At 41.3% G+C, this 24,649-nt stretch overlaps 1 protein-coding gene across 2 annotated transcripts in view; it reads left to right on the top strand.

Moving 5' to 3' along the window:
* ANO6 (anoctamin 6) overlaps positions 1–24,649 on the top strand; it is a 187,082-nt gene that overhangs the window by 50,692 nt on the left and 111,741 nt on the right. For both annotated transcript variants that reach the window (XM_059402953.1, XM_059402954.1), the window contains one exon: positions 24,517–24,596. In XM_059402953.1, coding sequence (XP_059258936.1) covers positions 24,517–24,596 — 80 coding nt within the window. The remainder of the gene's footprint in view (positions 1–24,516; positions 24,597–24,649) is intronic.

Genomic DNA, 24,649 nt, shown 5'->3' on the forward strand with positions numbered 1-24,649 from the left:
GAGCCCGATGCGGGACTCGATCCCAGGACCCTGAGATCATGACCCGAGCCGAGGGCAGCGGCTTAACCCACTGAGCCACCCAGAGAATTTGAAGGAGGGAGGACTGGCGACGTGAGGAGGCACTCGTGGAAACAGAGCGTTGGTGTTCGAGATGAACTGAGGCTTACTCTTCCAAATTACTAAGTCGTCTGAGTGCATTTCTGGGTAGGAAATGTCCTCCCAGAGCATTGTTCATTCACCCTGAGTCATGGAGGCCCTAGCCCTTTACTGTGGAGCCCTTGCTTATCTTAGCCACACTGAGCACAGCTGACCACTCCCTCCTTCCTGAAATTCTTTCTTACTTGGTTTCTGTGATGCTGCTTCCTTATGATTCTGTTTGCACCTCCCTTGTTTTTCCTGTCTCCCTTGCTGGATCCTTCTCTTCCTAGTCCTTTGCTTCTAACTTTGGAGTGCCGATGACTTTGTTCTCTGACTGCTTCCCATCTCGGCTCACTACTTAGCTGATACTCATTTCCAGAGCCTTAAATACCGTCTATATGGTGATGACTTCCAGATACCTCTCCCCAGTCCCTGTCTCTCCCTGGCTTTTCAGCTGCCTGCTTTACCTCTTCCACTTGGTTGTCTCCTGGGTATTGCAGACGTGGCATGTGCAAAACCAACTCCTCATTTGTTTTCTTTCGTCGTTCCTCATCTCAGCAGTGGCTCCACCCAGTGGCTCAGGCCCCCAAACCCAAAGTCTTCCTGGATGCCTGCCTTTCTTTCACACCTCCTGTTGGACCCATTAGCATCTATCCCAGATCCAAGCACTCTTCCTCTCCCACCCCACACCTAAGTCCCAGCCCCCCAGTCACCACCACCATGTCTTGCCGGGACTTTGGAATCTTCCTGCCTCTACTCTTTACCTTGTGGTCTGAGTTCACACAACAGCTGAGGGAATTCTTCTGTTTTATACTTTTATACTACCTGCAGTGGCTTCTCCACAAACAGTATAAAGTCCTAACTCTTGGTCATGGACTGTAATGCCCTTGCCATCACTCTGTCCTTGTCTCTTGTTCTGCCCATCTCTCAAGGGACTTCAGCCACACCAGCCCCTCACTGGCCCTTGACATGTCACCCTCCTGTCTGGAACATTGCTCTCATTCCCATCTCCCCCCTGCTTTCCCCTCCCAACCCCTTTGTGTCTAGGATTCTCGTCTTGTACTTCAATCAGTTCTCCCTCGTACACCACCCCTGGGGGCTGGCTGGCCCCCCTGACTCACCTGGACAAAACACCACCATTACTCTTGGTTCCCTTCACTTGCTTTGTTCAACTTCAAACATTTGAAGTCAAATGTTTCAAAGCATTTATCTCTACCTGAAATTAAGTCTGTATTTGTTTATTGCCTCTGTCCCCCCAGTGGATCATAAGCTGCATATGAACACTGTTCTGATGCTCTATAAGTGTTTTTTTTTTTTTTTAAAGATTTTATTTATTCATTTGACAGAGATCACAAGTAGGCAGAGAGGCAGGCAGAGGGAGAGGGGGAAGCAGGCTCCCCACTGAGCAGAGAGCCCAATGCGGGGCTCCATCCCAGGACACTGGGATCAGGACCTGAGCTGAAGGCAGAGGCTTTAACCCACTGAGCCGCACAAGCACCCCTCAATAAGTGTTTCTGAACGACTGAAGGAATACATGAATTAATGCTCACGTACCCCTATGTTAAAAACTAAAGAACCAGACACCTTCTTAAACCCTCTTCATCTCTCACCCCATTTCTTGGTCCTTTAATTATGGTGGAATTGCTAAAATGTTGTCTAGATGTGCTATAGTTCTTCATTACACATTTCTTCTTTACTAAGATCTGCTGTTCTTTTCCATCACTCGTGAAATTTCTCAGGGTCATTCGAGCTCTTTGTGTTGCTGCTTCTGCCAGATATATCCCTATTCTGTCTTATTAAAGCTTGCGTTTAGTTTTATCATGGAACATAAGTTACCTGAAAAGGGACTTTTTCTGTGGTGTTATCTGTTCTGTCTTCTGCATTGAGCATGATGCCTGGCACAGAATAGGTTCCAGAATAGGGGTTCTTAATGTTTATACATGTCCTGTCATGAGATGTTTGACGTGAGTCCTCACTTTCATTTTTTTTTTTAAAGGGGAAAAAGTAATTTTTTCCTTTTGTCAAAGTGTGGTATAATTATTTTATAATGTTTACATGAGTAGAAAATTAAGTAATATAATATTTGTTATGAAGAGCAGCAGCTCCCCTTCCATTTTATGTTCCCCAGAGGCAAGTATTTTCAACTTTAGCTGATTATTTTAGTAACTGCTTCTATATCTTTAATTAACATAATCATATTGTTACTCATCTGTTTCTTAGTTTTAGGGATTATCTATTGATGAAAAAGTGAGTATTTAGCTCGGGTTCATCCACGCCTGCTCCTCTTTCCTCTAACACAAATTTCCCAACTCCCATGCTCTCAGTTGAATTTATATTATAATTTTGGTAAAATCAGTATGAGATGTTTATTATAACATACTTTCCCACAGAAAAGCTCTGTAATATCGTTGGATTACTTTTCCTGTCAAGACTACATAGCAGATACTGAGTTTTTAAAATCTCTTCATTTCTGGTGAACTTATGAATATTCAACCTCAGGCTCTACCCCAGTTGTAAATCTCCTCTCAGTCAACCACATCGAGAATGTACCAAATTTATCTTCTGGGGAAATTCCTCTCAGACCCTTCTGATCTTATCTCTGCCTATGTTGCTTTCTTGGCTTCCCCTTCACCACTCTCCAGAGAACTCCTTTTGCCACTCCCATTTTGGAGCCCCTGATCTCTGGACCTGAATGACTTATTCTTTTTTGGTTTGCTACTTCATTTTCCTTCTTTCATGAATGTACTTTTTTCAGATAGCTGAAGATACTAGAGTTTTGTTTTTTTTAAATTTCTTCCTCCTGTGATTTTTCTCTCTCCTTTAAGTTGCCTTGCTGTTTCTCTGTTAGATGCATTCCCTAATATCCAGAAGTTTATTATTCCCTCCTGTTTTATATCCACTATCTAAAAAAGATGACTAGAGGTTCTTTGATAGCAGACTGGGCTATGCTTCATACTAGGCTAGGCGGGTTTTTTTTGTTTGTTTGTTTAGGAAATCCTGATATAGTTTTAGGTTTTTGTTTGTTATTTGAGCTGAGCAGATTCTCCAGAGAAAAGATGACTAGTGAGAAAGCCAAGGACAAGGCTGCGGTGTCTCAACATTCAGGAATAATTTGTGTATTTTCTCTTCAGTATGAAATCCCACTCCTCACCTAGGCCTCGAATCCTCTAGTCCAAAGATCCCTTATTGAGTCTTTTAGGAAATACATTTCAGTCTTCTCCCAGGTGGGGCCCAGGGATTTGGAGGCAGTTACTTTCTTCAAGGAGTGAGGGAGAGAATCTGCGGGTCTCTCTACTTAAACAGACTTTCAGCCAATCTTCTCCCCACCTTTACCCCCACTGCCAGAGGAACCTGGCACTGCCAGTCCCTCATCCTCTTGAGGGTTTATCATTTAAATGACATTGATTCTAGATGGTTCTAGTTTGGGACTGAGCTTTCTCCAGTCTGCTTAGCCAGTCACCACTTGTCTGTTAGCTCTCCATCTTCCAAAATTGTGTTACTGTCCCTTCTCCTGTGGTGTTTGAGGAGGGAGCAAGACAGTGCAGGTGTTTAGTACTCTACTTTTATTTCTTTATTTTTTAAGATTTTATTTATTTATTTGAGAGGGAAAGTGAGGGGGAGTGAGGGAGCATGAGCAGGGGGACAGAGGAGAGGGAGAGGGTGAAGCAGACACCCGCTGAGCAGAGGGCTGGATGCGGACTGGATCCCAAGACTCTGGGATCATGACCTGAGCCAAAGGCAGACGCTTACCTGACTGAGCCATCCAGGTGCCCCCTAGTACTCCACCTTTAAATGAAAGCCTCACTTGGATAATTTTCTTTGTTGTTTCTGAGGCATTTGATCACACTCGTGAACTGGGACTTCTGTGTAAATCGTGAATCTCCATTTTTACTGACTTTAGTTCTTCTCTTGGGTACAGTTGGGGTTGAGTATGGTGGACCGTTCCCTGGACCAGGAGTTAGGAAGCTTGGGTCCTCTTCCCAGATTTAGTGTTTAAGCCTAGGCATTCTCTCTTGCCATTATTTTCTCATCTGTAAGTCCAAGGGATTGCAGTAGGTGATTTTAAGATCTCTCTGTACCCAAAGATTGATTTTATTTCTAAGCAGTTGGGATAATCACGTGTGATTGAACACCAGATTAGGAAACAGAGTTGTGGCAACCAACTGAAGAAATTGCAGAAGTGAAGCTTGTCCTTGGATTTGTCAGTCAGTCTCTGAAACTCTGGTATCTTGAAAGTCTTGAGTAAAATTGCAACCCATGTTTCATGAACAGGAAACTGTTAAATGGTTAAAAATTCTGAATTTGTTCCCTTTGGGCCATTTTCAGCTGGTAGTACTTTAGCTGCAAAGCATGCTTGGGGTCATGTTCTCGATAGGGAGATAAAGTGTTAGGGTTGAGCCAGAAAAACGGGGAAGATAATAGAGAAAGAGGTCTGGTTTGTTGCCTTTTTCCTCTCTGGCAGGGATGGTCATTCTTGGTAGCACCCTACCAGGAAGTGTGTCCTTCCTGTGGGAGCCCAGTGTGAGCAGATAAAAGCCACAGCTGTATTTTTTGTTTCTTCCCCACTGCGGTTTCTTTTTAGATGGAGAGACCAAGTGGACATTGCATGTCACTGTGGTTTTGACTGGCTGGTTTGATCACCAACCCAGTGTGCCCAGCAATGGTCAGTACAGTGACTAAGGAGGAAGTGTGATCTGCGAGGCTGGTGACCTGGTGGGCTGGAGACCAAGGTGAGGTTCTTTAGGGCGATGCATCCCAGACTGAGTTGCACACCTGAGTCATCCTTGCCCCCAGTTACTAATGCAGAATCCCCACGGGCCGGGGCCTAGGAATCCTTTTGTCAGAGTTCCCCAAGTTATTGGGATACACTTGATTCTTAGACTGACTCTGAGAACCTATTGCCTTAGGGACAGGAGGCCAACAAGAAAATCAGACTCTTGAGCATTTATTTGCCCAGCTCATGGAAAAAACCACAGAACAGAAACTGAACCCTGCGCACCTAGCCAGCCGACATTCGTATCCATCCTGGAAAGGATTTCCAACTCCCACTGCTCTCCTCGGGTCCCTATTTCACACCCTTGCCCCTCATTCTTAGTAGGTCATCTTGTTTCTTAAATCGCAGAGGGAGTGGAAACCTTCTGGGGACAATGTCTCAACTTTTCTTCCCTCAAAAAAAAAAAAGTGTGTATAATACACATGTGTGCAATGTATGTGTATAATGCACATACACACTTACATTTACACTTCACTTTGCTTCTCTGGTGGAGGGTTAACCCTCTGTCTATGCCTGTCTCCATCAGGGACCCCTCTTATCTACTTTACTTTCACTCTTTTCCATCACCATTTGTGTATGTCTGTGAATATGTAATATGAGTACATATTTCGTCGTCTTCTTTTTTTTTTTTTAAAGATTTTAGTTATTTATTTGACAGAGATCACAATTAAGGAAGAGAGGTAGGCAGAGAGAGAGAGATGGGGGGAAGCAGGCTCACTTCTGAGCAGAGAGCCCGATGCGGGGCTCGATCCCATGACCCTGGGATCATGACCTGAGCTGAAGGCAGAGGATTTAACCCACTGAGCCACCCAGGCACCCCCATATTTTGTCTTCTAAAACAAGGCGCAGCAAACAAAACCATGCCTTCCTCAACTCTGTGTCCAGCCGAGGTCCTCCCGCGTCCCGTTCATTCAGTCGTTCAGCCAGCCGGTCTGTATGTGTTAGAGTCAGCTGCACGCAGGGACCTGATTGGGCCCTGAGCTTCCGCGTCAGCCCACACAGGCCTAAGCCCTCCTCTCATGGTGCTTAGAGTCTCTTTGTAACCAGACTCCTTTAAAAATGATTGTTCTTACTTTCCTGCATTACAGACGTAACCCATGCTCGTGGTCATAAATGTGGAAGTAGCTTCCTAATGGGAAGCCACTAAAAGGTTTAATGCAGAAGAGCACTGGGTCAGAATTTCATTTTCAGAAGTCACTTAGGCTGCTGAAGGGAGAGAGGATTGGGAGGGAGTGGAAATTGCTGGCAGGGGATTGGTCAGGGAAGTTCTGCTCTAGCCCAGATCAGGGCTGCTTGGCCAGACAGAGCAAGATAGACTCAAGATATATTCAGCACCGGAGGATAATGAATGTTTGACTGTGAGGATGAAGAAAAGAGGGAGTCCAGGATTACACACAGGTTTCTGGCTTGACCAGCTGCATTGGTGGTCGTGCCATTTCCTGAAATAAGACATCATGGAGAAAGAAGTGTGTGTGTGTGTGTGTGTGCATGTGTGTGTGTGTAAACATAAATCCTGTGTGAACATTATGTGAGTTTGAGATACCCCTCCAAGAGGAGGGGTCACATAAGCATTTGGACGTATGAGTCTGGAATTCAGAAGAGATCACCCGAGATAAAATGATGCATTTGGAGCCTTTTGCTGAAGCTGTTAACAGACACCATGGGTAAATTACAGCAGAGCAGGCCATAGGTGGAGTCCTGAGTATTTTCAGAAGCAAAGCTCCAGTCCTGGTGAGGAAGCCCCATGGAGGGACGGAAGAACTTGTAAGAGAAGGGAGTCTTCAGAAGAAGTCCTGGTCAGCTGTGTCAGAGATTGTTGAGATGTCAAAGAAGGCAAAAATGTAAAACGGATGTTGGGTTTGGCAGCGTGCGAGTCACGGATGATCTTAGCCAGGGTTGAGTGGCAGGTGGCTAGAGGCTGGGTCCCTGTACGAGGGATGCCCGCCCACCTAGAGCCGTAGCATTAGTATTAAGGATTTTGGACTATGTTGTAATGCAGCAGATGCAGTAGAAAAGGCTGATAAAGTCGTGTTCCTTCTCAGGAAGGAAGGAAACACTTTATTGTTTTATTTTGGTTATCAGAGCAGTATGTACTCATTGTAAAAGTTTTAAACATTAAAAAATATGACTGAGAACAGCCTCTTTAACTGCATTCCCTCAAGTATGACCACCATTAATAATTTGAGGTATATCCTTCTAGATTCTTCTGTGCATATTCTACCACACACACACAGTGATACACACTTACTTTACAAAAATTGGGTTTATGGCCAGAGGGTCTGCTAAAGCTTGTATCTGTACCGGTGTATTTCAGAGACCTCATTCCATGGAGCAGGTGTATATAGTCTTCTAGTGTGTTGGAGTCAATTCTCTAGATATTTGAATATTTAGACAGCTTTGCTTTCTCACACAACGCTACACTGAACACACCTGTGCATATTTACTTGTGTGTCCTTACGTATATATGTGCATAGGAATTTCTCTGGAACAAGTTCCTAACATGGAGTTGTGGGGTCAAAGGGCATGTGTGTTTGACATTTTGATAGTGTGACAGTGCCCACAGCAAGGGGCCTTTTCTTTCTTTTTTTTTTTCTTTTTTTTAAGGTGGAAGAAATATGAGCGTGAAAAATGTCAACGAGGGGCAAGTGAAGAGTAGGTCGAAGTCAGGAAAAAATGCTGAATGTCAGATAGTAAGAAGCCAGTGGGAATGGGAACCAAGGCATGGGAGGAGGCTTTAGGCCAAGGAGGGTGGGGGTGGGGAGCAGGGTCCTCTGTCACTGGTCACTGCCACAGCCCCAGAGCCGTGGCCAGTGCTGGCACATGGCAGGCCCCCGGCAGTTGCTCGTTGCTTGAATGAATAACGTGTAGTGCAGTTGATTCGTGCATGGGACTTTATGACGTTTCTCTCTCAAAGCACCTAGTTTTTCCACTTCCTCTACAAACCAGAAGGTTAAGACTTCTTCACTGAAACTGGCAAAGGAGACGTTGAAGATCCGGAGGCCCTTCTTGTTTTGCAGACCTGGTTGCCCAGGGCAGACAGGAGTCCGAGACCGGGTGTCTCTTGCTTTCCCTACCGTCACCCACAGGAGTTGTAGATTCTAAGGCCCTAATATCCCTGGACTCCATCTAATTCTGTTCGTCCTCACCACCACCGTCATTCTGTTAGTTCCAGCCTGGATTATCTTATCAGAGCAGTCTCTGAGGTGGTCTCCCATCTCCTCTGGTACCTCGCTCAGAGCTTGGTTTCGGGACCACCTCCTCCAGCCTCCAGCCAGTTCCGCTGAGGAGCACCTTCAGCTTCCCAACCCTGGGTGGCATCTGTCCTTCCTGGATGGTCACTCGTATTATTTTTCTTACCTAAAACTTTCATATGTAAATATCTTAATGGATGTTTTTATATCTCAAAGACCTGTAGGACTTAGTTCATATTGCATGCTACAGAAATGGTTGATATTATTTTGTGTGAAAGCCCTATGCTTATATAAATTTGGTACACAGGAAGGAAGGACAAGGACAAAGCAGGCATGAGATGAACTCACAAAGGGCCAGTAATTTAAGACATTTGATTCTGGAACAGGCCTCAGGATTATTACTCCCCAGGGAAAGGCAATCAGCTTTAAGTGTCATTTGTATTAGTATTTCTGTAATTAGCATGTTAAATGCATATTTTGAGAGAATTTAAATACCTTGCATCTCTAGGTGATTTAGCTATATTTGGATGATCTGTTTATTTTTAACATCTCAAATAACCACTTTGTGGTATTTTCTGGAGTAGAAGTACTTGAACCTCTCTTGCTGCATCTGGCCAGCTGGAAGATAATCACATGACTGAAGTCCCTGATGGGATTCTAAAAGAAACGGCCTTCTAATGCATTACATAAAGAGCTCCCAAATTAGGACTGGAATGTTCCTGTGTGGGCGGGCTGCCTGCCTCCCCACCCCTGTCTCTGTGCCCCGCCTCATCTACTGGGGAGAGTAGTGGGAGGTTCTTACCCGCTGGCAAATGAGCTAGTATTTCAAGTTACAGAATCTAAGTATAAGGAAAGAAAGAGACCCCAAACTTGGTTACTTTTTCTGTGGATCAGAGGACCTGGGTTCAATCCCTGGGACCTCCTCGAGAGGCGCTTGTGTATCCGGAAGGATGCTTCTTGCCTCAACTCCTGTCTCTCCACGCAGGGTGTGAGTTTCCCTCAAACAGCCACTCGTTCAGAGCACATTCCCCTGCGTTCTCAGCACTTAAGATGGCCTTGGCTCTGGCCATCGCTTCCGCACAAGGGAATGACAGGGGCGTGGGGTCTGGGTGGCCACTTCCGCCAAGCTCCCTGGGCTCTAGAGGGTGAAAGGGAAGAGGATGAGGTTTTGCGGCTAGAGTACCCCTTGACTCTGTCGTGTTTCTGCTGAGCATGGGCAGCACGAAGATGCAGTGACCACATATGAATTTAAACCACCTTAACCATATAGGCATTCAGTTCTGTTTCACCTAAAATAATATCCTAAATGTTAAAATTAATCCACATGAAAGGAATTTTTGTCCTCTTGGTCTGTTATTTAACTGGTAGCTTAAAAAATATATGCATACATTCAAAATTTAAGTAATGTGCATGATTTAGAAATACTTAGATAATACAGTAGAGAATGCATAAAAATGGAGTTTACATGTCTTGAGTTCTCTTTGTGATCTCTTTTAAGTATCAGATTGAATTTACAGACACTCCTAATTTTTGAGTTACTAGAACATTGAATAAAGTGCTGTCAGCATTCTTATTTCTTGACATACTTGGAAGACTGTAAGTCTTTTTAAAAAAATGAAAAAGAATTTCATGAAGGTTCAAATACATCATTTTCTCCCTCCTTGTATAATACTTGTTGTTAATATTCATTTAGTGTTTACTGTGTGCAGGGAATGCGCTAAACATTTCACATGCCACAACTCATTTCATCTTTAGAACAACCCCGGGAAGAAGTACTATCATTCCCATTTTTCAGGTGTAGACTTGGAAGCATAGAAAGGTTGAATAAATGGCCCCAATTCACACAGTGTGGAAGTGGTAGGTCTGGGATTTGAATTCAGGTCTGACTCAGCAGCCAGCCTTACAGAAGTTATGCATCCATTTGGTAAGTCATTGAGATAATTATGGAGTCCCTAGCATTGCCAGGTACTGTTCTTGGTGCTTAGGATTCATCTACAAACAAACTCCGTCATGGAACTCACTTAATATATAATAAGGAAGTTATTATTAAGTCCTAAAGGAAAGTAGAGCAGGGCAAGGTGATGGAGAAGAGTGGCTCTACTCTTGGGCTGTTAAATTTAGGATTTCAAGGACAGTCTCTCTGGGGCATGCATTTTGAACAGAGACTTGAATAATGGGAGAGAGCAAGCTAACTAAGGCCAAGGGGCAGTGTAATATGGCTATAAGCCTTGCCTCTGGTCTCCTAAGTTCAAATTCTGATTCTCCTGCTCATTAGCTGTTTGGTCTTGGACAAAACGCTGGATTTTTCTATGCCTCTTCATCAGTGATATGAAGGTAACTATAATACTTAATTTTACCCTATAGGGCTGTTGTGAGGATGAACTGAGGATGAACTCTATATAAAAAGAACTTAGCTATAAAACAAGCATTGAAATATAAGGACTTCTTAATTGGTAGCTGGTATTCTGTAGGCACTATGGAAATGGTGAGAAGTAGCTACTTTCTGGGTCCATTATTTAACTGGTAGCTTAAACTAAAATCTGGGTAGACTTTGAAAATTCAGCTGATAGGATTTATTGAGGAGTTAAATGCAGGGGTATGAGGGAAAGGAGCCAGGGAGGACTCCAGTAATTTTGATCTGATTAATTTGGTAGATTTGGGGGCCACTTCCCCATGAGATGGGGAAGATGGAGGTGGCGTATAGAAAGTCTTTCTGGCAGTGGAGGGGGGCATAGTGGAGGGTGGAAATCAAGAACTTGGCTTGTAGTTAAGACTGAGACACTTCCGGAGGTGCCTGGATGGCTCAGTTGGTTGGACAGCTGCCTTCGGCTCAGGTCATGATCTCAGGGTCCTTGCTCCGCAGGGAGCCTGCTTCTCCCTCTGCCTCTACCTGCCATTCTGCCTGCCTGTACTCTATCTTTCTGACAAATAAATAAATAAAATCTTTAAAAAAAAAAAAAGATTGAGACCCTTCCTTAACATATTCATGTTTTGTACATGTTCACTGTAGAAAATTGGGAAACATAGATACTAAAAAAATGAAAACACCTGACATTCCATCACCCATTATCTGCGGGTTCAGTTTATTTTTACCCCATACAAATTTAGATTATGTAGTATATATAGGGCTTTTGTTTGTTTGCTAGTTTTATATACTCTACAGTTTATTAAAAACAGCTCATGACAAAAGGGAGATTTAAAATCTAGGCAAGGAGATAAGAGCCCTAGCACCACAAAAGCCCTCTATGCCTCCACCACAGAGTGGTTATGGACTCAACCCTTTAGAGAGCTCTCCAGCTAAGGAGGGTAAGGTATAGTATCTTGTTTATGTTCCTCTGTCTTGGGACCCCCGGTGCCTGCTACCTAGGGCAGCTTCGTCCACAGTCATTAGCAGAACGATATTTTGTTTTCACAGTAGTAGAATACACATCGCCTGAAACTTACTTGTAACCCCTTTTTGAATGTACAGTTCAGTGGGATTAAGTACATTTACATTGTTGTGCAATTGTCCCCACCACCCATCTCCGGAAGTTTTTCTTCTTACAGAACCGAAACTCTGCACCCATTAAATAGTCACTCCCCATTCTTCCCTCCTCTCAGCCTCTGATGACCACTGTTGTATTTTCTGTCTCTGAACTTGACTCCTCTAGGGATCTCAGATAAATGGAATCATAGAGTGGTTATCCTTTTGTGACCAGCTTTATTTCAATTAGCATACTGTCCTTAGGATTCATCCGTGTTAGAGCATGTGTGAGAATTTGCTTTCTTAAGGCTAAATAATATTGCATAGTATGCTTTGTGTATCCGTTCATCTGCAGTTGGGTACATGGTTTGCTCCCACCTGTTGGCTGTTGTGAATAATGCTGCTATGGACAGGGGTATATACAAATATTTGTTTGAGTTCCTGCTCTCAGTTCTTTGGGGCATATACTATATGCAGTTTTACTTTTTCACATTGAAGTACATTGTCAAAATTCTGTGTGATGAATATTCTTCTACAAAATTATTTAAATAATTGCATTATGTATTATCTGTAGCCATGTCCTCAGTGACTTAAGCAAGAATTGTTTCCTAGAAATAGAATTATAATAGATTGAAGAATATGACGAGTTTAAAGCTTTTGCTACATTTTTCCAAATTGCCAACCACAAACTCGTACAACCTGACACTAGCAAAATCTGTATGTCTTCTCTGCTCCTTCGCTTCTATTAGGTGTTAGTAATTATTTTCTGTCAATTTGATCATTAAAAATGGCATGTAAATTCTGTTTTTTTAATGAAAATTTATGGTTCGCTTTCTGAGTTTGTTTGTAGCTGATTCCTGGGGAAAATACTGATTTGGCAAATACTGAACATGTGAGATGATGAGTGATGATGACAATCTAAGAAGAGGTCCTTCCTCGTCTTCAATTCGAAGGCAGTTGTGAGCCTTTTGCTCTGTGTATATATGACAAGCTGTGTAATTGGGTTTTGAGATCTTCTGTTTTGTGTGCTAAATACATTCTTAGTAGTTAAACTTTCACACTTCCTTACTTAGAATTCAAAAATCTTAAAAGTGCTAAAAAGAATTTTTTTGGTAATTCATTTGGTTATAAAGCCTGACAGATCATAGCACTGTATGTCAACTATACTCAAAGACAAAAACAAACCAAAAAACACCTGACAGTTTTGGTGGAGACACTGGACCTCAGCCAACATGAGGCTATTTATATATCTTATTTATCCCACTTAGAGTGAGTGTTCATATTTTTGGCTATAAAACTGACTTCATTTGATTAAGGGATGTTGCCCCAGACTCCACTGAGGGTACATAGTAATGTATACTATATACATAAAAGCCATTTTCTTTCTTTTTTTTTTTTTGAAATAATGTTTTTATCTTTTATTTTTATTTTTTTTGTATATCAAAGCCCCCCTTTTTAATGTAGTGTTTCATGATTCATTGTTACATATAACACCCAGTGCTCTGTGCAATATGTGCTGCCCCAGGCTCACCTCTCCTCTCCAGCCCCCCTCTCCAGTTGTTTTCTTTTTAAATTCTGAAACACAGAGGTTTTGGCATCAAAGATTTCAGATAAGGGTAAGGGACTGTGGGCCTATGTGTGTGTGTGTGTATAATTATTATTTTTTTCTTGCATTTCTATGTTCTCATCCCTCATAGGGTTCAAAAACTCATTTTGAAATCAGGCCTACTTGGGTAGGGTGAGCAAGGAGTAACAACTCAATGTGTTTTGAGTTTAAAGACAATAGAAATTTAAGGGTGGTGTCTTCTTTCATCCCCAGGACACTGTATAATCACTATAATCTGGGGACTGACAGGTCAGCGACTAGGACCGGGTTTCAGCTGAGTTATAGCCAACTGCAAACTCAGGACCCTGAGGGTCCTGGGAGGCCTGGGCCAGTTGAACTGTAAAGTGATAGTAATAGCTTTCCAAGATATTGTTGCAACATATTTCTATAATTAATACCACTTGTCCTTTATAGAGCATAAACTGTCTTAGCCAAGCTTTAAAAAACAACACCAAATTGGTAAAATCAAATAAAGTCACTCTTCATTTACATGATTGATTATTATCAATGCTATTAAATCTGAATTTTTAAAAACTTAATTTTTAAAGTGGTAAAGGTTGCAGAACTGGAAAAGCTGACTCAAGTTCATGCCGAATTATAAGGAGCCCTGAATAGCCAAAACAACTTAGAAAAAGAAGAACAAAGTTGGAGGGCTCACATTTCCTGATTTCGAAACTTACTACAAAGCTGCTGTAGTAATCAAAACAGTATGGTACTAACATATGGATAAACATAGACCAGTAGGATAGACTCCAGAGTCCAGAAATAAAAATGTACATCTATGGCCAATGGATTTTTGAGAAGGGCGCCAAGTACGCTCAGTGAGGAAAGAAGGATCTTTTTGACAAACGATGTTGTGACAACTGGATTTCCACACGTAAAAAGAATGAAGTTGGACTGAACGTTGCATCAGATACAAAAAAATTAACTCAAAATGGATCAACAATTTTTTTTTTTAAATATTTTATTTATTTATTTGACAGAGATCACAAGTAGGCAGAGAGGCAGGCAGAGAGAGAGGAGGAAGCAGGCTCCCCGCTGAGCAGAGAGCCCGATGCGGGGCTGGATCCCAGGACCCTGGGATCATGACCTAAGCCGAAAGCAGAGGCTTTAACCCACTGAGCCACCCAGGCGCCCCCAGATGGATCAACAATTTAACCATAAGAGTTAAAGCCTTAAAACTCTCAGAAGAAAACAGGGGTAAATCTTTGGCCTTGGATTTGGCAATGGATTCTAAGATATGACAATAAAAACAGGCCCAGCAACCACCGTGGAGTAGATGAGAATGTGAAATGGTGCAGCCACTGTGGAAAACAGTTTGCTGGCTCGTCAAAAAGCTAAACATTAAATTACTAAATGACTCAGCAATTCCACTACCAGGTATAGACACAGAGGAATTGAAAACAGAGACTCAAACAGATATTTGTATGCTGTTGTTCATTGCAGTATTATTCACGGCAGCCAAAAGGTGGAAGCAACCCAAGTGTCCATCAAGGATGAATGAATGATAAATAAAATGTGGTTTGTTACGCACACACACACACCCCCTGCACACACAGTGCAGTATTCAGTCATAGAAAAGCATAAAGTTCTGACACGTGCTGCGACATGGATGAACCTTGACATCATTCTGCCGAGAGAAATGAGCCAGAAACAAAAGGTCAAATGTTGTATGATTCCACTCACATGAAATATTTCTAGAAGAGGCAAATTCATAGAGACAGAAAGTAGATTGGACGTTATTATGGCCTGTGGGGAGGGAGAAATGGGAAGTTACTGCTTAGCAGTTACAGAGTCTCTCTGATGTGATTAACAAAAAGTTTTGGAAACAGTGGTGATGGTTGCATAATATTGTGAACAGAATGAATGCCACCAGTGTACAATGATTGTACACTGAAAAATTGCTAAAATGGAAGTTTTTATGTTTCACATAGGGTAGAACAATAAAATACTTTGAAGATGGTGAAAGGAACTGATGAATTCAGTTGGAATCTGAGAAGTGTGAGAGATACAGTCGGCTTTTCTGTAAAAGCGTTAGCTAACCTGGTTGGGATGTGCGAATGAATAATGGGATCATTGTTCCCAGCTCTTCAAAAACAGACTGTTTAACTTCCAGGTATATTTTCGGAGCAGAATTATCAGGGGACGGTTGCGGGAATAGGGAGAGGCAGTGCGTAAGAGGAGCTAAAGCCACTCCAAACAGCACAGAAATATAACAAGATGAAGAAAATTGTGTTTATCAGAGCTCTTGTTGGGGATTATATTGCTACTGGGGGGATCGAAGAAGTCCTTAGAGTTGCCACTGGGGTGGGGCTGGAAGGGTGAGATGCCCAAGCGACTCACTGAACGGTCCCTCTTTTGTTCCTCTGTGGAACTCTGTTGCGCTGTGGGAAGGAACATGTTCTGTTTGATGCATTGCTGGGGCAGTGGGCAGTGCGGAGGAAAGCGAGAGATCCTCCTTTTTGTAAATACTGTCCAAATATTGGAAGAATATTATCTTGGAGGAGCACCGTGTTGTTAGCCTGCCTTGAGTGTGAACATACTTCACTGTGGCCCAATGCAGGATGTTTTTGGAACTATAAAAACTCTGGTGTCATTATGTAAGTAATCAGACTACATTCTGAAAAATTGAAGAGCGCTAATAACTTTTCTAGAATGACAGAGCTTATAATTCATCCCATCTTTGGTTCACTCACTTACGGATACTCTGTAACATATTAGGTATTGTTTCAAATTCTGAGGAAACGAAGTAGAATAAGATAACGGCTTTTCCTCCTGAGAGCTTATGGACCAGCGGAGAAAAAGAATGAATCAGGACCATACAGTGCAGTGAGGGGGATGGAAATCTATATTTCCCCCAAATTTTATCTTCTGTGGTGGTGGCCTGTTGTGAGAGAGCAACTACCATGTGATTATTTGGGCCTCTGTTCAGTACAAAGCCGAAAATTTATGTATAATAATCACTTCCACACTCTAGAAGACCAACTGAAAAATACTCTATTTTGATAACTAATAATGCAAGTTGAGGTTTTGGGCACCTTTAGTGACCTGACAGGTTTTACTAGACAATGGAAAGTGCTATAGGAGCATGAAGTTCAGCAAGTAACCTGACTTGGTCCATAAATGGTGTACATTGGTGGCACTGGAATAAAAATTTAAAGAAACAGTAGAATGTGTGTATAGGCAGTGAAGGGATGCACATTTCAGATAAAATGTACTTAGGAGGAGTTTAAAAATGAAAAGAATGGGGTGCCTGGGTGGCCCAGTCGGTTAAGTGTCTGCCTTCGGTTCAGGTCATGATCTTGGGGTCCTGGGGTTGAGCCCCACATTGGGGTCCCTGCTGAGCAGGAATTCTGCTTTTCCCTTTCTCTCTTGATGCACCCCACCATGCACCCGGTGCTACTTGCGTGCATGCTTTCGCTCTCTCTCAAATAAATAAAATCTTAAAAAAAAAAAAAATAAAAAGGTTAAAACTTGGTAACTGACCAAATGTCAAGTAAGGAAAGGGAAAAGTAAGAATGACCCCAGCTCTGGCTTAGGTAGTTGAATCAATGTGATTACAATATATTGATCAAAAATGACAAGGCAACGGGGAAGGTTTGAAACAAGGCAGTTTTTACCATAATTTAGGGAGAATATTTATTAATTTTCTAAATTGCCTGATGGATAGTGCTGGGTTTAAGACATGAGTCAAAAATTTCCTTACCCTAACAAACTTGGCATCTTCATAATGACATTTTTGCCTTTGTCCCTTTTTCTTTCCCCTTCAGCTATTTCTTCCACTTCCAGAATGATCTGAGAGAGAGAAAGAGCACATTTTTGCCTTATGATGGGAAACACAGAATTCTAATAGAAACCATCAATTTGAATTTGAAATTTGCATTCCAGAAATGATTAGAGGATGATGTCACTTTTTTTTTTTTTCCCATTTAAATATTACCATTATTGCCAGTAACAAGCTGGGGTTTAAAAAAAAAAAAAATTACCCGTCCACTTTCAGAAAAATGAGGAAACATTTCCTGAGTCATGTCTCTTTTCATTGCAAGTAGTAGTCAACAGTGCATAGGACATTGAGGTCATTCAAAAATATTTGCTGAGTTAATGTTGTGTTGTTTTTTGTTTTTTGTTTTTTTACACTTGAATTTATTTTATGAAAAAGAAGAGTCAAGGTGAAAAGTTAGGAAGAAAACTTGGTGCCTAACAAGATTAAGAATGCCAGACTTTATTAAAGTAAAAAAAATGATAATAGCCAATATTTATATAGTACTTAACACTTTTCAAGTCACTTTTATCTGTGTGTCAGTTAATTTATTGTCCACAATGACCTTTTGATGTAGGCATTATTATCTGCACTTTATTGATGAGGAAACAGATTCAGGGTTGAATGGTGTGCCTGAAGCCACAGAGTTAAACTGTGTAAAGGTTTTACAATTCAAGTCCACGGCCCTGAGTGGTAAAACACAGCCATCTCAGCCTTGAAAGAAACTGTCGTGTCTTTGTGTTTTATGTTTCATTTTTAACTTTCTTTTCATTTATGATGACTCTTTGGCCTCATTTTAGAATCTCATTTAATATGACAGGGTCTATAATCTGCAGGCTTACAGGCTATGGAGAGTATGAGAAATAGATTTTCCCCTACTTAATTGTCACCCAAATACAATAGGTCCTGTTAAACCCAGGCCAGAGAGAGAGATACCGGAACCCGAGGACCAAATACACCTACCACATGGTGATGCAGGCCCTGTCGGGAAGGCTCACGTGTAAAAGATGTGGGTAGCGAGACTGAGTGGACCCACGTAATACCTGGGAAGTGTGAAGTGGTAGGAAATGGCAGCCCAAGTGTGCAGTTACTTTAAGAATTGTGATGGGTGGGTGCTAGCATTCAGGTCAAATACCCAGTGAATGCTGAGACCAGTTTTCAGAGACTTCTGGTCAAAGGGGAGAAGAGTTTCAGGTGTAGGACTGCCTGGCAAATCATTAGACATCCTCCCCAATCTGGATATGCGAATACATCCTCGTTTCCAAGGTGAATGGGCCATTCCTCTGATACCTCTTTTTTTTTTTTTTTTTTTTTTTTTTTTTTTAAATTTGATAGAGAGATCACAAGTAGGCAGAGAGGCACGCAAAGAGAAAGGGAGAAGCAGGCTCCCTGCTGAGCAGAGAGCCCGATGCGGGGCTCCATCCCAGGACCCTGGGATCACGACCCAAGCTGAAGGCAGAGGCCTCAACCCACTGAGCCACCCAGGTGCCCTTCTGATACCTCTTTGCTTGTACAAAAGTTCACTAGGTCGTGACATTCCTGAAGGCAGTTTCTGTACTTTTTTATCCTGATGTTTGTACTCCTATTACCTAGCTCTGGTCTTTAACCATCAGTCAGAATGTTGTATCTGTTTACTTATCTTGTGGGGGTTTTCCGTTAGTTCTTCTAATGGTGCTGGTATATTTACTATACCGTTCTGTCATTTGATTTTCAAGATAGATTGTTGGTTAGGGGGCCCTGGGTGGCTCAGTGGGTTAAGCCTCTGCCTTCAGCTCAGGTCGTGATTTCAGGGTCCTGGGATCGAGCCCCACATCAGGCTCTCTGCTTGGCGGGGAGCCTGCTTCCCCCCTCTCTCTGCCTGCGTCTCTGCCTACTTGTGATCTCTCTCTCTCTCTGTCAAATAAATAAATAAAATCTTAAAAAAAAAAAAAAAGATGGGTTGTTGGTTAATATTTATTTGACTTGTATGTACAATGCTATCTTGATTCCTTATCAACTTACATTTAGCAATAGGGGGAACCTTTGGAATTATTCATAGCAGCTGAGGAGACAAATCAATATATTCAAAAATATGTCCAATTCTGGAATTGGACAAATTCAGATCCTCATTGTGTCACTTTTGGTGGTTGGCTTCAGGCAACTGATAACCTGAAATTTTTATCATCTGTGAAAACAAAGATAAAAATTGTATTAAATAAGATCAGAAATTTAGAAGTGCCAAGCATAAAATAACACACTCAGGAAATTTCTGTTTATAGTTTTTCATATTGCTGGGTCTGTGTACATGAACTTAATTTATATAGTGCTGTATTGTTTTACAACATGCTTTTGAGTTGTCATTTGTACCCTTCACACAGCCTTGTGAGATAACAAGGGAAAGTAATTTTATTAACAGCTTCAGATAAATAAACTGAGACTAAGCTATTGCCTGGGATCATGCTGCTAAAGTTGCAGAATCAGGACTTGAACTCCGTCAATCCCTTTAATCCATGCCCAGTGCCCTTTGCACCAGGTTCATCTATTTTTACCTGCTGTCTCTCATGTGGTCACTAGGAGTCTGGTCATTTCAGTGTCAACCAATCAGTCTACGGCCAAACCACCCTGAACGAGCTGATCTCGTCTGATCTCGGAAGCTAAGCAGGGTCGGGCCTGGTTAGTACTTGGATGGGAGTGGCAACCAATCCCCGTAATAAATACTCAGTTGGACCCACCCACTTCCATGCTGGTGCTGTTTGATAAAGTGTGAATGCCTAATTCTGATTACTTTCATTGCTAGGGCACCACTTATCAGGCACTTTGTTTTTTTTTACTCATGAATTTCCTGAAAGGTCTTTTTATGTTTTCTGATGGATAATAGATTGGCTAAGTTATAAAATTATAGATAATGGATCCTTTTATCACCCACTTTAAATAAGTCTCAAATTTGCTTTGCTCTAGAGGTGATCTATTTTATGGTCGGAAAATAAGTGTTAGTTATTCCATTTCTTCTAATTGATAGATGAATAAGCATATGAATTGCAACTCTCTGGTGAGCTTTCCACTGTGTTGGTATGAACCCATTGAAGTGACAAGGCCTCTAGATATTGGGCCCCTTCCTTTTTTTCTGGCAAGTCAGTCAGAACTAATACCACCAATGACTGGATTCCTTTAATCTTATTTTACCTACCTACCTTAATAATTTTTTGGTTTGTTTTTAGAATAAGACTCTTTCTTTTTTTTTAAGATTTTATTTATTTATTTGACAGAGATCACAAGTACGGGGGGCGGGGAAGCAGGCTCCCTGCTGAGCAGAGAGCCCGATGTGGGGTTCGATCCCAGGACCCTGAGATCATGACCTGAGCCAAAGGCTTTAACCCACTGAGCCACCCAGGTACTCTACCTTGATAGTTTTTAAAACATGCTTTTCTTTTACTTTTAACTAATTGTTATGTGATTAATTATTAAATTTTGGAAAAGTAGAATTTTAATGGGTTTCTTTTGACCCAAAACCTTAATTGTTTGACTTTTACCTACATAAACCAAATCGATAGATATGTGCTTTCCAAAGTATTCCTTCAGTATTCTGTAAGTCTTTGTAGCCTGGCACTTACTAATGAGCTTAAAATTAACATTCATCGTGTCTCACTTTCTTTTTCTCAAGAAGAGGGAGACTTGCTTGCCTGGTTCTTCTTGGTATCCCCAGGGCCTAATGACAAATGACCGTGTAAAATAAAAACCGGGCAGTGAATGTTCGTCGAACCTGACTTTCCATTGTGCTTTCTTTGTAAATCCATACAAAAATTCCACCAATAGGTAAAGGCCAAAGTTTGGTCATCATATTACAATAACTATTTTTCGGGTCTCTAGTCAGCTTTTTGATGAGCAGATAACACAGAGATCACAAAAATATACTTTTATGTACCAACAGCTGAAATTAAATGACCTTACCATGAAGCCATTCAAAGTGGTACTTCGTTGTGTATAGCGAGGCATGTTGACAGTACTAAAAATACATTTCAAAATGGTAAATGAAAAATGATTTATATAAGGTAAAAAATTAACATTTTTGCCTTATTAGAAGGTTTTTTCCCCTGATTCTGCCCTGTTTTTCATAAAAAGCCCTCAAAGCGTCACCTTGCTTTTGACTGTTTTTGCTGAGAAATGAACTTTTTCAGCTGTGTTAGATTACCAGAAATGAGAATATCAAACAGTAACGGGAGCCCTTCGGTAGTGGAAGTATAATGATCATATTAGCATCATAAATCATTTGCTTCTCAGTACTACAGTAGGTCATGAGAGCAACAGCTGCAGCTTTGTTCTACCTAGATGATGTTTCAGTAAAGCCATTTCTGTTTTTATTCACTCAAATTTACAGTTTCTCCTTTGTGTTGACATTAAGCAGTGAATCTATTAGTTTCCATTACCGACAGAATAACTAAAACTATAAATAGTTCTATATTTTCTCTCACAAATCCTCTCAAGCTGCAGTCGGTGTCTTTAATTTGATAAAACTTCTGGGTAATACATCTTGTTTCTTCTCCTTCAGCAAATGCATACTTTCTTAAGTCTTTCCTTAAAAAAGCAAAAACAAAAAACCCCAAAAAACTCAACAGCAGTTCTATCCTGTCTTTTGACCTCAGATTCCTCATGGTTAAATTGGGCATCTAATTGTGAAGTAATCCAGATAAGATGCGAAAGTCAGATCACTTCATCTGATTCACAAAACTCATTTTTAGAAATATCTGAGTATTATGTTCCAGTGAGTTGCTGGTTTTGCCAAAAAAAAAAAAGAAAACCTCACAACACAATGTATCATAAATACCACATACCTGATTTTTAATATCTAAATATAAAACGTTAGGTCATTTCCTTCCTAGCGTAAACCAAGTTGCAGATCACTGATTTCCAACTCAGTGTCACAGCCACCAGTATAAACACATTTTAGCATGTTCTAGAAGCACCCTTCAAGATTGTGATTATCTTGGACAACCGTGGTTCTGATGTTGGAATAAACCAGTTTCTTACGTTACAATTCTCTAAGTGTAGAAGGCTGCACGGTAATCGCCACATTCCTCTGGGGTACTCGGAGGCAAGCCCCGTAATTTTGGCTTTGGCTGCAGTTCTGTAAGCTCTGGCCCACCATGTTTATTTCTGGTTTCTGCTTCGGTTCACATTTAGGGGTCTTGTGAGAAGCTCAGTTTTTCTAGAGTAAGAATCACTTGTTTGTATTGTCATGGCTACTGGCACAACCTTTCGGTTCATAGGTGTACAGTGATCTGAATTTAGTGGACAAGATTCTGAGTAGATCTTAAATCTAATACAGATATTGAGATGTTTCTTAGTGATGTGTCAAAACTAAGAGTTTGGTAGCTGAATTGTTGGCTGACATTTTGGTTTTGTTGAATAGCCACTTTTAATCCATCTCCCCAATAAGCTTTCTTTTGAACCATTGAAGGGAATTTTTTTCTGGATTGGTGGGGACTCAACCTTTTCCTTCCCAAAAGCCTCTAATGGATTCTTTAAAAATTAGAATACTTTTTTAAAAGGCATGACAAAGCCAAGATAACATCACACTTAATAAAATTAAAAGTAATTTCTTAACACAATTTAATGCTTATTCCATGCTCAGCCTTTCTATTTTTGATAAATATGTCCTTTAAAAAAGCTGGTTGGTCCAAGTTGGGATGCAGATACCATATACTGCTAATGGTGGTTGTGATATTGTGATTTTATAATAAGAAATATGTTCGATCTTCCTCAGTTCCAGGCAGGAGCTCCTGCAACTCTGGTAACTTCCTAAATGAGGAGATAGAGAAAGGTGCATTTTGTTATGTTGATGATGGGACTTCTGGAAAGCCCCTGGGTAGCCCCAGGGTGAGGGGCTGGTTGCAATGGAAACCCACAGGGAGATTAGAGGGCTGAACCTTTCAGTCCTGCCCTCTGACTTCCAAGGAGGTGGGAAGGAAGATTGAATCAGTTGCCAGTGGCCTGTGATCAATCAATCCTGTCTAAGTAAGGAAGCTTATGTAGAAACCTGGAGGGTGGGGTTGGAGAGCTTCAGGTTGGTGAGCTTGTGCAGGTGTGGGGAGAGTGGCGCCTTCATGAAGAGAGGGCATCTAAGCCTTGTGCCTCTTCTCGCATACCTTGCCTTTGACCCTCTTCTTCTTGTTATTCATCTGTATCCTTTATAATAAACTGATAACTGTAAGTAAACGTTCCTCTGAGTTCTGTGAGCCACTCTAGCAAATTAATTGAACCCAAGGAGAGGGTGGTGGGAACCTCTGATTTACAGCCAGTCAGTCAGAAGCTTGAGTGACAGCCTGGACTTGCTGGGGCCTGTCTTGTGGGACCAAGCCCTTAACCCATGGTCTGATGCTCTCTTCAGGTGGATAGTGTCAGAATTCAGGTAATTGTTTGATGGTGTGGGGAAGAAAACACATATTGGAGATACATTCCTTAGGCTCTTTCAATCTCTGCCTTTTTCATATCATCGATTTATTGAAGAGGCTAGACCTGTTGATAAATTAGAATATTTAAATTTATTTAAATGTGCACGTGACATTTAAATATTTAAGTTCATTTAATTAAGAACATTTTCCCCACACAGAGTCCAAATGATGTTGTTACCTTTATCAATATTAATAACTCCTTAATATAATCCAATGCTTAATCAATATTCAGATTTCCCCAGTTTGCTTTTAAGTCTTCTACATCTGGTTTGTTCAAGCCCAGATCCAGTCTGGAAGCACACACTGCAAATGGTTGTTTTGTCTTGTTTTCTCTCTTATCTTTTGATCTGGACCAGTTCCTTTTATTCATATCAGGAACTTGTGGGCACGGTGAGACTGGTGTTTGCAGAACAAACCAGCCTGTGGATTTGGTTCCTTTTCCCCTCCCATACTGCTGTGAAACACAGTGACCCCCAGTCACATGTGGCTATTAAGCTGTTGAAATGTAGCTAGTCCAAATTGAAATGTGTTGTGACTATAACATACATATTAGCTTTCTAAGGCTTAGGATAAAAAAAAAAGTAAACTATTTTGTTAATAATTTTTTATGTTGAATACATGTTCAGATGATCTGGGTATATCAAATTAAATATATTACTAAATTAGTTTTACCCTTTTTTTTTTCATTTTCAAAATGTACCTACTAGAAAGTTTTATTTGGCACCCAGTATATTTCTACCGGATAGTGCTAGTCAACAGATTTTAAGACAGAAAATTACTACCCCAAATGACTCCACCTCAGTTCTCTGAGATACAGTTGAAGAGAGAACATTAATAGGCTAAAATGTTCCTTAGCTGGAGTTTTACAACATTCAGTTGCTGTGTCCTTCCAAGTGGAAACTAAGTGATTTTCCATAGTTGATCTAGCCTCGAGCATTTTAAGATGGAGTATCCTATAAGCATGGCCTTGTCCAGTAGATGGAATAGCTCTTAAAGGTTTTGAGTGGCCCTGATGGCTGAGAGTGTTGAGTCCCATAACCTGGGAGGTGTGCCACAAGTGCTGATACAGTTGTTCAACACCGATGCTGGTGATTCACAAGCAGAAAAGTATTATGAGCCAGTAAAAGTCATGCTTGCTTTCTTTGTTTATTTCTAGTGTTGGACAACATTGAACAGACAGCTGTCTCCAGTTTTGGAGCACTGGAAAGTCAGCCTGATTTCCGAACCCCAGAGTTTGTAAGTACTATTACTACCTCTTCCATTCTCACCAAATGCAGAAGGTTTTTCAT

Source organism: Mustela nigripes, chromosome 6, assembly GCF_022355385.1.
Source record: "Mustela nigripes isolate SB6536 chromosome 6, MUSNIG.SB6536, whole genome shotgun sequence".
Lineage (NCBI taxonomy): Eukaryota > Metazoa > Chordata > Mammalia > Carnivora > Mustelidae > Mustela > Mustela nigripes.